The sequence below is a fragment of the Acanthochromis polyacanthus genome, chromosome 11 (assembly GCF_021347895.1).
Source record: "Acanthochromis polyacanthus isolate Apoly-LR-REF ecotype Palm Island chromosome 11, KAUST_Apoly_ChrSc, whole genome shotgun sequence".
NCBI classification, from domain to species: domain Eukaryota; kingdom Metazoa; phylum Chordata; class Actinopteri; family Pomacentridae; genus Acanthochromis; species Acanthochromis polyacanthus.
This window is the reverse complement of record NC_067123.1, coordinates 18,638,382-18,652,225: the sequence shown is the minus strand read 5'-3', so window position 1 is coordinate 18,652,225 and position 13,844 is coordinate 18,638,382. Positions and strand designations below refer to the sequence as shown.

The 13,844-nt window shown below is 40.4% G+C and overlaps 1 protein-coding gene across 2 annotated transcripts in view; it reads right to left on the bottom strand.

The window, feature by feature from the left end:
• Nucleotides 1–13,844, bottom strand: part of eepd1 (endonuclease/exonuclease/phosphatase family domain containing 1) — a 40,164-nt gene that overhangs the window by 4,961 nt on the left and 21,359 nt on the right. For both annotated transcript variants that reach the window (XM_022203580.2, XM_022203581.2), the window contains one exon: nucleotides 12,220–12,271. In XM_022203580.2, the coding sequence (XP_022059272.2) occupies nucleotides 12,220–12,271 (52 nt within the window). The remainder of the gene's footprint in view (nucleotides 1–12,219; nucleotides 12,272–13,844) is intronic.

The following is a 13,844-nucleotide window of genomic DNA, read 5'->3' as shown; positions in this document are numbered from 1 at the left end:
TAAAGTTTTTGCAAGTTTTTCTGTTCTATCCACAACTTTCTACTGCCTCTTTCCTATTTGAGAATTATGGAGGCTGAAATAAAGAAAACTCATGTCACTACACAGAGTCACAGAAAGTCCAAATCCATCTGAAGAGCAAAATCTAAACAAAAAAAATGATTGGAATGATGACATGTATGGCAGTCTGCTGTATGAAGAATGTTGCTGTCTTTTAACAGGCACCAAAGTTGTTATGTGGCAGCTGATTAATATCACATCTACCAACAATGTCAGAGAATTTGAGTAAAACACAGACTTTGGTAATCCAGTGCAAACGTGTGACTGAAACATAGCAAAAGTCTAGCCTACATTTTACAGTTTAAGCTAGCCGTGTTAACATATGCTGAAGAACTGAACTAACGCCCAAATGTTGGGTGTTTCATCAAGCTTTCTGAAATTCTAAAGGATAATATTAGGATATTCAGGTCAAATTACTGGCAAAATGATAATATTACTGCTACAGTGGCACTATTAGAAAAGCATTAGCAACAATGCCGATAAGTTAAATTTAAGAACTGTACATTATTTGACATCAGTCAGTGCCAAGAACACAGACTAAGAGCATGAAATCTAGCCAGAAGCTAAATTTATGAGTAGTCATTGAATCACACATGTTCAGTAAAACCCCCAGACTCAAAGCTAAAATCGATAACCAAAGTAGCTGCAGTGTCGCTAAACTAAGTTAGTCATGATAATGGAATCTGATATGAGCAGAAATGTGGACCTTTTGTCAGATTTTTGAAACTAGTAAACCATTATACGAGCTTGAAAAGACAAAGTTAAGGCCAATACAGTTCTTTAATTTTTTTTTTTTTTGGCAAAATTACTTCTCATTTCTATCTCCTGTACTTTCCAGATAACAAGAAAAGACCTTGTGGGGTCACCTAGTTCCTCCTTCTTTGGTAACTATCACAGCTTTATGTAGTCAGCCAAGAGTCTTTCAGTTCTTGTTTGGGGGATTTTCTCTATCTCTCTGCTAAAGGCTTCCAGGTCTGTGAAATTCTTGGACCGTCTTGTATGCACTGCTCTTTGAGGTCCATCCACAGATGTTCAGTGGTGTTTAGATCAGGGGACTATGAGTGAAAAGCTTTCAATGTTCAACTTTTGAGGTGGTCTATTATAAAATTTTAGGGGTGTTTAGAATCTTGACCGTGCTGTAGAGGCCATCCTTTATATCTACAGCTTTTTACAGATGCTGCGTCTGCTTCTAGAACTTGCTTCTGTTTAACTGAACCCTTTCCTCACTGTGCCATTGAAATAGTAGAGAGCAGAATCCAAAAATACCTTTGCTTATTGCTGCCAAAACACTCATCTTTAACTTCAGTACACAGGATTTTTTTTAACCAGATTTTTTTTTTTTTAACCAGATAACAGATTTGTTCTGACTTTCATTTGGACAATGAAATTTGTGGTGAGGACACAACAAAGATCTTACAATGACTCATGAGGGTCACATTGGTGCAGATGTCTGCAACACGAACAAGAACACAGCTCCACCACTTCAGAGCCAGCTAAATCCTCCTCAAGGTCTTTTGCAGCCAAACACAGCTTTGATTTTATCTCTTCAAGTTTTCCTTCGTTTTCCAGACCACAACTTGACCTCCTGTTAAGTGCAGCAATTCTTAATTACTTACAAGAAATTGGTAAACAACCATCTGAAAACACTTTGCTATCTTTATATCAATTCAATACAACTTTATTCATATAGTGCCACTTCACAGCATACGTGATCTCAAGGCACCTGACACAGTAAGATCAAGATGTTCCAAATTTCTACAACTACAGATCATCCTCTAGACTTCCCCCTTCTTTGTGGGTATCCCTTATTTTACTTTTAGAGTGCTAGCCATCTGCTTAGAAGTGTCAATGGCTGCTGTTTGTTTGAGATAAGGTTTGGAGGAGACAAATTATTTATGAAGCTGTGACATTTGCATCGCATGGCCTTTCCTGACAATGACTGTGAACAAGCTACGATCCTAAAGAACTAAGTAAGGTCTGAGAGCTTGGTCATAGTTATCAGAGATCTCTATAAACTTTAAATTCCTTGTTCTACATTGTACACAACAAAAAATATATATCAATGTTACTGAAAATATTATTTTTGTATCTTTAACTTAATGCCTCGTGAACACCAGTCACTATCGAAATCTACAAAAGCATTCACAGAAACAGAAATTTTGACCATCTTTTCATGCCTCTCTCCATATATATATATATATATTACATTACATTTCTTCTATATAAAGACACCAGATTTACTAGATATATGTGCCACTAATTATTATAACACTTTAGAGCTGTACTAACCAAATGATTATTCTTGGCATTACTGATGGGAATATCTTAGCAAAATCAAGGTTTCTGAAAGGAATAATTGGTCTATAAAAATGCCAATGGACCAGTACATCTTGGTTATTTAAAACATTTGGTTTGACACACTAATCTTACCCAGAAGTTATCATGGCTTTCAGAGCAGCTCTCTCTATAAACACACGGTCTTACAACATAGTGGTGTCCAATATTAATATTAGAAAATATCCATTTCATTTGATACATTAAATACATCATGATTTTATCTCTGCTTTTGATGTCTTTTTAATCTGCTTGAGTAGCATGATAAAATGCATTCCACAGAGAGTACGGTACTAGATGAACTGATGATCAGCAGTCACTGAGAAACAATACAGAGTTCGGCGAACTCAAATAGCCTCAACTCACAGAGGAAATGCAGTGAGAAAGAGGAAGCCTCTTATGTCGACAGCCTGAAAGCAGACTCAACCAGTGGTGGTGCAATATTCTGGAGAACTGGGAAAACCACCTCAGTGTGCAAATACAAGAAGAAGTGGGAGAAAGGAAAAGCTGCACAGACGAACATGCTGCTAAAGGTTCAGATTTCTTTCTAGTCAAGCTGCCAGGCTGCCACCGACTCTAAATTTAACCCGAGTTTCCCTGTAGGACACTGGCAGATTCAGAGGGATGCCACCTACAAGCACACACATTCATGACCTCTGTGTGTGAGGCCCAGTCTGAAGTGACAGCAATTAATAAAGTTACAATCTCCAACATGTTAATAATGAATGACTACAGTAAAGCAGAAGCTCATATGTGACTAAATAAACAAATACAAAGCTTGTACAACTGTATCTTCACATGGATATTGAAAAACAAACCTAAGTTTTGATGCGATATAGTCTGTTCTACATGGCTGGATAAACCTTTGGGACACAGGACCGCTTTATTCCAACAAGTTCCGAGTGCACAACAGTAAACCATCTGAGGACATAGCGAAACAAACCAGCGGAACCTGACCGGTATCACTGAACAAACAGTGTGCATGTGAAGTGGTTCTGACATCCGACAGTTGTGGCAGGTTTCCGAAGCTATTCATCCACACGACAAGCGTGTCTGGTGGAATATGCCGGGCTGTGCTGAGGTGCATACAAATATTCACCTTCAAAATAGTGTTGTCAGGTTTTGCATGCAACGTGTTTGTCCTTGTCCGCTTAACAGTCTTTTTATACAGGGCTGACGACACTGGGTTTTGTTTCAGCAGGACTTGCCCTCTGTGTTGTTCTCAGTTACGTGAACATTTAAACTGTGTAAATTGTAGGGGCAGTCTGATCTAATGGCACATTCACAGCCAGGATTAACATGTAATCTGTACCTGGATACTGACACCTGATTCATGGGATTACGCGTTTACATCTGGTAATTAAAATTCCACTCTTCTCCCTGAAATTTGAACCCATCTCAGAATGCCTATTATTTAAGGTGGAGCTGCTGACTTGTCAACAAATACGCTGCATCCCAGGTCAAGTGAACAAAGCTGCTGCATGGGTATATAGTTTTTATTTTATTCTCCAGTACTCCAGTGGAAAATTGCATAGCGGTTTATAGCACTCTGACTGATCACAGCTTCATTTAGGAATGTGAGCAACAAGAGTAAAATGTAAGCTAAACTGAACATACTAAAACTAGGTAATGACACAGCATCCATGTCACAATGGGCCATAAGAAAAAGTAAACATGCATCAGCCACTGGCTCGGTTAATATTCTGTTTTAGAGATGCAAATTACAAGCTAATTTGCACTTTATCAATTTATATGCAAAGAAATGACACTGTGGGACTTTGCATTTTAATGATAAGTAACACTAACAGTGAACACTGTGACAAAGTCCTTCAGGTCATCTCAGTGCTACCACAGCTCTATCAGACTTCAGTCTCCAGCACTCTAATTACAGTGACCTGCATTCTGCATTCACTGGCCCGTCACCGAGGACGTCATAATATTAATAATAGAGCAATTTCAAACTGCCAAGAGGTGAAAAACCTCCCACAGGATTTACTTCTCACTTGTTGTCCCCCGGGGCTATTGAGCCTGTAGGGCATACGAGGATGAATTGCTCACAAGTATTAAATTTGCCAAAACACAAAACACTCTCATAATTCAGCTTGTGAGGACCAAAGTGCAGCCACAGCATGTAGTCAAGGTCCTGGCAGGAAGCCCAGGAATCACCTAGCAGAGCAGGTACAGGAAAAAACACTGAAAAGCCCTCTCATTTCTCACTGCCAACCGTTTCATTATCTGCTTACTAGAATTAATATTAAGCGGTAGCACAGATGGAGGATGCAAAGTCTCGCTGTGAGTCTCCTTTGCTGTTCAAGGTTAGTTTTTGAAATAAAAAGTCGTGTTTCCAACTTTTGGTGCTGAGTTTAAAAGAAATGGATGTTAACCAGACAGAGTCTAAACAAACATGCCATTAAATTCTATTCCGAATGGTGTAGGTTACACAGTTTTTGAAATTTGGCTTAGCCATGGGACTAAAGATGAGGAAATCTCAAAATTCCTATAATGTATTTTAACTCTGTCTGTATCTGTTGGTGCTTGTGTTGACACACTTCACTTTTCTTTAACCAGCTAGTCACTGACTGCAGTTTGGTGCTGGTTGGGCAGCTTATAGTAGCAGCCAACTGTAGCCGGAAATAAAGTCGATGAGGGGTGTGATGACGGCGAACCAAAGCAGTGAAGTTGTTGACTGTAACACTAAAACAATAACCTGAAGGTCACTAAAATGCTAAAGCTAAAAAAAACTGAGCTGAACTACATAGTCCAAGTCCCACAGAACTAATCACTTCACGCTACATGTTTATGCTGCAACTAGTTATTTGAGCAATTGTTCACACAAAATATTGGTTTGTGCACCTTTGTTTGTTTCTTTTTGTATTAATTTTAAGAGTAACACATTCTCAATACAAAGAGGGTTTTGAAAAATAAGCAAAGACATTCTATATTGCTCAGCGCTCTAATACAAGGTGTCCCTAAAGTCTGGACACAGAGGAATCTCATTAACTCTAATTTTTTGCCTCCACAGAATAAATATGGCTTTGTTGAAAGAACAAAGAGTTGAACTGGTACTTCACAGTGGACATGAAGGATGGACATATCGAAAGACAGGGTTAGGGTTAGGTTAGATCATGGCTTCCTTAATGGTTAGGGAAGTGATTTTTTGGAGCTAGCATGAATTTTAGCCATGATCGATTCTTTAGTTTCAGCTGATATATTTGGTCGTCCAGAACTGGATTTGTCCATGACATAGCCTGTTTCTTTAAACTTTTTAACCACCTTGGCCACTGTGGAAAAGCCAAGTGGAATTCTCCTTGGATGGCGTGAATTAAATTAGTCTACTATCTTTAGATATGTCCATACTTCATGTCCACTGAGAAGTACCAGTTCAACTCTTCTTTCAATCAAACGATATCTAATGCGTGGAGGCAAAAAAATTATAGATAATGAGAGTTCCTATGTGTCCAGACTTCAAGGACAACCTGTAGAAGGGAAATAAACTTCTTCTGGGCCTTCATAAAGTCAGCAAAAAAAATTTAACAACTTCAAACAAAAGAAGATCAGGCAGAACAAGATCTTCCTTATGTAGGCAGTGCCTCTGAGAAACTGAGACTGAGAAGAATTTTCTCAAACACAACATCCCAGTGCATTTCAGATCAGGCAGACGGGTTCATCGTAAGGATAAAACACCCACACACAAGCTGAGCAACACTGTACATGCAGCCTTGTGCAGAAGGAGTGCACAGACACATATAGGCGACAATGAACACCCACGAAACAAGAGCATGGCTCAATAAACGAGAGCATTTCCCCAGGACAACACTCAGCAGTCCACCTGCATCTAAAGAGTGTTCCTTCACTCTTTCTCTGTGAAACTGGAACAACCATCTGTAGACAGAGAGGGGCTTTATGACATCCCTCGTCAGGTACTTATAATGTAGTCCTCAGTCAACAGAAAGTTTCACCACTATTGACAACTCAAATCCTGCCTGACCTGACAGACCTCACACCATGAGTCTTGCTTCATTAATGGGCCATGAGTCATGTGATTTGAGGGTGAGAACAAATACCTGGGACTCCCCACAAGTCAGTTAGAACTGAGGAAGCCTCTTAGATGAGAGGTGTAACATCTTCAAGAACCTAAATTAATCCAGGTGACTTCCCTCCAGTGACATGGATGAATGTGAATAAACAGACACCATTATCATGTTTAAGTCTGTGACTGTAATGAACTCTAACCACTAGAGGGCACTAACAGGACTTGGGCTGCAGAGTAGTTTTTGTGCTGAGATTTCTCTTGATAGGAAATCAGAAGTTTTATAAGATGTATTTTATAAAGTCAAAAGATTAAAAAATTAAAAAAAAAATCCATTCATGTCAGTGAGGTCTCTTTCCTTTTCCCATCTGAAGACCACTTGGCCAATCTGTCTGAAACAAGAACAAAACAAGTGAACTGCCAAGTAGCAACAACGCTGAACTCGGTGAACCTTCAGTGGACTGCCAGATAACTGTGTCTGGGGCTGCCAGTATCCACACAACATGAAACAATAAGAGGTGTGCGAGTGTTTGATAAATCTTTAAAGCACAAAACTCTCCCATTTGTCCAGTTACTGCACAATAATTATTCTGTCTGTACAAAGGCAGTTAGACAGTAACCTCGAGGGCTTTTTACCGTATGACTAATAACAACGATGAAACCTAACCACAGACGGAGGGTTCCATAGCGACAAAACACAGTGAGAGCAACAGTCTAAACAGGCACATACTCTCCTCGTGACTGATCACATCTCATTCACAGCAAGCATGTAGCACTGAAACTCTCTAATGGATTGTATATTTACCACATGAAGCAGTCAGGGGTATACTCAACAGATATTAGTTAAAGCACTTTGTAATTGGGACCTAAATGATCACAATGTATATCAAGTTATGAGTCTGTTTGGCTTTGGTTATGTGGCATAAATAGGCTGCAGTAACTACGCTACAACAAATGTGGTTAACCACGACAAAGGTAGCAACTGTGGCCTACACACTGTTTCTATCACATTGCAAAACATCATTATGCAAAAAAGCAGCATGATAAAATTCAAAACAAGTTGAATCTGTTGCAACAGATACATTCCAATAATATTACCCAGCTATACCAGTCTGTAATTACAGCCTAACATAACCCTGTGCTCAGTAAAGGTTAATGCAGCCCATTTACATTAACAACATATGTCTTGTTGTGTTCTTCACAGAGAGAACTGATTCCATTGCAGAGCAGGAACAAGCAGGCTAAGCAGAGTCAGACCAATGAGCAGCTTATTGTTGGTTACCTAGGATACTGATCAACACATCCTCTTTTCTGTATAGTGTTGACACAAATGAAAATCTATGATGTGAAATTTGCAGCACAAAACCACTGGTGTTGGGTGTTCTTTTGTAAACGACAGAGAGGATAATGATATTACACTGGATGCAAATGTATATGAAACAGCTAACAAACCCATGTCTGCTGCAATGAAATGCTCTCTAATGTTTTTCATAATGAGATGAAAGTCAAAGCAAGAATTTAGCCTAAAAGGAAATTTGACAACCCTCAAGAGAGACAATTAACCTTAAAGAGAAGGACATTATCTTGCTTGAAGCAGGAGAACCGGGGCTCTCTCAGGAGTCAAGGTCTCAACCCATAGAGTCCAGTTGAGCACAGCTTGAAGTAATAACATGGAACCACTGTTGCCCCACTACCTACAGAGGTAAACACTAGGACTGTTTGCAGTGCAAGCCAGGTGGCAGGGAAATACAGAGACCCAGCAATGTGGCCACTGGATCATCACCTCCATAGTGGGGATAAAAACTGGAGTTGGTGCAAGAGGGATAGCTAGCCAGCCGGGGAGTCTGAGCAGTCTGTGACCGGGGAGAGCAGCCGGTGGACCCGCCGAGTTAAAAATGACAGCTCCGGTGGCTTGGTGCTTTCCGTTCGCGGTGCTCAGGTTCAGTTGGTGCTGTCCTCGGGATGCCGCCACCACATTCTGGGCTGGTTCTGGATCCAACGGAGTCTCGCGATGTTAACGACGTTAACATCAGCAACAATAAAGTGTTCAAATTTGAAATTAAATCGGCGGAAATCCGTGGATCCGCGGAAAATTGCCATCCCAGAAACTTGGATTTGGAGGTCAGTAGCCCACATGAAAATATTTGGGCCCCTAACCAGCGTGTTTTTTGTCATTTTTGGTCGCCAAAATCGGGTTTTAGTCGCAAATGGCGACCTGGCGACCGTCTAAATCGAGCGCTGGTACTTCAAGGGCATGAAATATGAAGGTCATATTTTGTATGGTATTATTAAATATACTAAAGGTATTGTACAAAACAAATCATCTGATGCTGAGGGGGTCAGGCTGGAGGCTCTGGATGACTTTTCATGGCATGATCCTCTCCACTCTTGAATGTAGGATTAACAAGATCCTACTGTAATAGTGGATAAATGCTGAAGTTTTACTGTGAAATTAGGTTTGTGGATGAAGAAATCAAATCATGGGATTTGAAGACTTAACATCGATTACTTACCATCATCGTAAATTAATTTAAAATATACATTTCCAAGCCATAAAAATGTGAACCTTCTGAGTTTAAAAGTGTAAAACTAAAGTACTATTTTGGCAGGCCATGTTGCGTAAAGTGAAAGATCTACGAGAGAATGGAACACACTTTTAATTTACTCAGCAGGAAGAGAAACTGCAGGGGCAGAGCATGAAAAGAAAGGGTGCTAATGACTAAGACAAGACAGAAGAGTTGGGAAAATGAGAAGAAAATCAGTGTGGGAGGCTGGCAACAGTGAAAACTCTGCAATGTGGGCTACCACTTGTCCAGAGGTAACTCATCCTCCCACCGCCTCCCTCTCTTGGTCCAAAATACTCTGCTGCTGACCTACTTCCCTTTCCACCGAGCTCTCATTTCTCTGCCAAGGATCCATCTAGTAGCCAATACAGAGAGCGACATTGTCCACGTGCAAAGAAGTGTGGAGGCTGAACAGGAACACATCATACTGCTCAGAGTGGCCTGTCGAACCCTGACATTTTATGGATGCGCCGACGTCTGTGCGTTAATTCAGTTGCCCTACATCTCTCCTCAGTGAGAGGAGTGTGTGAACTGACTGTACAGCAGTCTGTTTATGTGCTCAATAATATTCTATCAATACAGAGAGATCAGTCCTGCTAAATTTTGTGTTCATCATGCTTAGTCACATTTAATATGACAAAATTTGGCATCAAAATCAATACATCTCCAGGGAATTTTCATATGGGGCAACATAAATCAATGAAAACTGCTTTCACTGTGTTAACCTTTAAGGAAAAAGAAAACCATGGAGTTCTAAACATAGAAAGCTACTGGGTTTATGTGCCATTGGATGACATACTTTTGTTCCATCTCCTCGGCCAGAGTATAAACTGTCCACAAAGAGAAATGGGCTCCTGTCAATACAGTATTTGAATAAACTCTGCGAATTAAATGTCCCATTTGTGACAATGCTAACTAAGTTGCTAAGTAAGTCTTCCCTGAATGAACTGAGAGTGGAAATAGATAGTCTTTTACAGGCAAAATATCAGGAAGCTGGAGAGCTATTGTAACTGATTAGCACCTGCATGTTTTATCTGTTAGCTCACTAGCTGCAGTATTTCACAAAGCTCTCCTGCAAACCTCCATGTTCTCATAAGCACAGACGCTACCTAATTTGCGAAGCGTTAACCAGGCATGTAAATCTTCAGCTGATGATAAATGAGGGGAAGAATCCTGTACAAGGTGGAAATGGAAGCCAAAAAGAATGGAAAGGTCAGAGAACCAACATACATTTGCTAAGTCCAGAAGTGACTCAGTGAGCTCATTCCATTCATGTAATTGGACGAGTCAACAGGAAGTAGCCAGCTTAGCTAGTGGATGTCTTGAACCAATATCTATGAACAGCGTTGGGCTGTAATTTACAAAATGAACCTCGTGCTGTATTCAACAAGTCTTTAAAGTAGTGACAGAGACCAGAAACTTACTAGGAAATGTATACTGAGGTGACAGAAGGGTCATTTTCTCATAGATTTTTACAGTCTGGCTTCTTTTGCGACCAGAGGAGTCGCCTCCTGCTGGCTGTTAGAAAGAATGCAGGTTTAAGGCACTTTTACATTTGCTTCACTTTTACAGTCTACGTTCCAATTTTGGTATAGTGGCTTAACCATGTGACTACAACATCCACCTTTAGAAGGTAATGCATACTGGTCCAAATGTACCCGTGGAGGAAGAGAAGTTTGCACCACTGAGCTGATTTCATTCAAATGAATGAGGTGCTATCTTGTACTTCAGTATCATATATAAACAAAGTATCCAGCTTTCCTCAATATATCAGTCAGGTTGTAGTGTAGTTAGTTAGCTTGGCATAGCGTAAAGAATGTTTCCTCTCCAAACTAACATTTACGTTCATCATTCAACAAGTTTCACTGAAACTATACTACAATCATGGAATAACTGAATATTTGAAGACATAGCTTACTCTAAATATCTAATATCTATGTGGAAAACACCTCGTTCCCCTGTTTACTGTTTTATAAATAAGTGAGTACTGGCCTGAGCAGGTTTAACATGTGAAGCAGAAGGCTGCAGCTTCTGTGATGATGTATGTTTGTGTCATTACCTCCGCCAAGGAGGTTATGTGACACACGGCGTTTGTCTGTCTGTCTGTCTGTCAGCAAGATAACTCAAAAACGCCTGGGCAGATTCAGATTAAATTTTGAGGGGATGTAGACTACGGTAAGAGGAAGAGCTGATTTAATTTCCGGAAAGGATCCTGGATTCTGGATCACTTTGAATTTTTAGTATGTTTTACTATGTGGTCCAAAATATGACAAAAACATCATAGGTTAGTATGTTGTCCAACAAATTGGAGCAAGGTGTCCAGATAGCTCAACTGGTTGAGAAGGTGATTTGTAAACAGAACTGTGTCACAGACACAGGTTCGATTCCAGCTCATGATCCTTTACTGCAGTGGTTCTCAACCCTGTTCCTCAGGACCCCATGTCCTGCATGTTTTAGATGCTTCCCTGCTCCAACACACCTGATTCAAATGATCAGCTCGTCAGCAAGCCTCTGCAGAAGCCTGATAACGAGCCTGATCATTTGAATCAGGTGTGTTGGAAGAGGGAAACATCTAAAACATGCAGGATAGTGGCCCTCCAGGAACGGATCTTGACACCCTTGATCTAAAACATGCAGGACATGGGGTCCTGAGGAACAGGGTTGAGAACCACTGCTTTACTGTATGGGTTTCCTGTTTTCCTCTCTATCCTTGGCGGAGGTCTGCACTCTCTGAGTGCTTTTCTAGTTTATCGTCTGGGAAATCAGGCCGTCGTGACTTCCAGTTGTCAGGGAAGCTGTGCCACCGTCTTTTAGTTAGATTGTTTTTTCTTAGTTAAAAAAATTAATCTGAATCAAACATGAATCCATTCTGACCTAATTCTTGACACTGCAGCACCACCTACCCTTTAACCCATAGCAACCGTTGCCATATTTATAGTAATGAAAGCGCAGGAGAGCGCTAACACAGTTCAAGCTGAGATGTGGGCATCGAAATAGAAGACATCTACACGTGTGAGGCAGAAACACACACACACACACACAGTGGACGGAAGGAAGGAATGAGGGCTCATTTGCATAACAAACGCAACACAAAAAATTAATGGGAAGTTTGTGAGTGCATTTCCTCGATTGGTGAGTCACTTCATTTACAGTACAATGCTGCAAATCAAAGCAGCATCAGTGCCAGCAGTACTAGTCTCCCCCATCAACCACTGTCACCAGGCTCCACTTTACCTTATCGAGAGCCTCCCGATCCAGCAGGTCCTGCACCGCCAGTAACTTGATGCTGCAAGAGAGAGAGAGAGAGGATGAGTCCAGAAACAGCACAACCATGGCTAGAAGTAGAGAGAACTCAGAAGTCTTTGAAGCATGCAGCAAAGTTTTAATTCAAATGAACCTTTAATGTCTTTGTGCATTTCATTTATATAAACAATGTTACCAATATTACAAAAATTGCTGGCTCTATATACAGTACATATTTTCCAACTTAAATTATATTTTGTTTACTTGTACTTGTTTACTCTCTACTCTGTGTAAACACTGCCTGCAGTTCAGCAGAAGAGTTCCTGAATCCTGAATTTCCGCACTTTTGCTGAGATGAAAAATGCATTAAAATCAAATTAATTATTGCTATTATTCATTTTTGTTACGTGACTGTTGGTCACCGTGGAGTGAATGAGAGATTCTCGGTTGTGCCGAGGAGTGAAGAATTTTTTTTTTTTATACAGAATCAGACCAGTTTATTTTTTGGCAAATGTTTAAATGACACAAGCAGAATAAAGGGATTTTGAATAAATATCAAGCTCTGATTTGGTTCATTTTATTCTGACAGAACTGCAAGTCACACATGATTAGCTCAAGGATGACTGGAAAGTTGAAAACCTGATATTTTCAGAGGATCAAAACACGTTTCTTCACAATGCAAAAATGTAGTGTTAATGTCAGACGAGCAAGATCCAGCTCCATGTTTGCTAACACACGTATAAACTACCAGACCTTAGCTGCACAGCCACTGAATGCACTGAACTGCATGGAGTTTGTTTTGTTGCTTAGATATGAAGATATTAATTTCAGGAGGAACATTTCCTTTAAAGACAGTCATGTTGGTTCAAGCTGCTTTATCAGAACACCCTATTTTTTATTTGTACATCTTTAAAATTCATACACTTTGAGGAAAGATGTGTTAGTACCACCCACGCTGCTCGATTCACACATGGCCTCTATGAAACACTGAGCTGAGACACAACAACAGTGACTTTTCAGCAGCAAAATAAACACTGGGACATTGATGATCATATCATACATCCATTATCTACACATTGCTTAGTCCTCATGACGGTAGTGTGGGGCTGCAGTCTATCCCAGCTGACTTGGATGGGTCACCAGTCTACCACAGGACTACATATAAAGAAACAATCACACTCACATTCTCACCTACAGACAATTTAGAGTTACCAATTAACCTCAGCATGTTTTTGGACTGCAGGAGGAAGCGGGTGAACCTGGAGAAAACATGCACAAGGAAAACATGCAAACTCCATGTAGGAAGATCCCAGGAAGACGGGGACATGAACCGGGGATCTTCTCTCTCGCTGCGAGGTTAAAGCTCTAACCACCAAGCCACTGTGCAGCCCGTGGATTGTAGCAATTCATTTTAAAAGATTTTGGGCACCCAGGTAGTTCAACTGTCTGAGCGGGTTACTCATAAACAGTAGCTATAGTCCCTGATGCAGCGGCCTCGGTTTAGTTTCAGGGTTAGGGTCCTTCGCTGCAGGTCTTCCCCTCATTCTTCTCCCTACTTTCCTGTCTACCTTTTGACTAATCTGTCTAATAAAACCAGCAAAAGACCAAAAACTTAC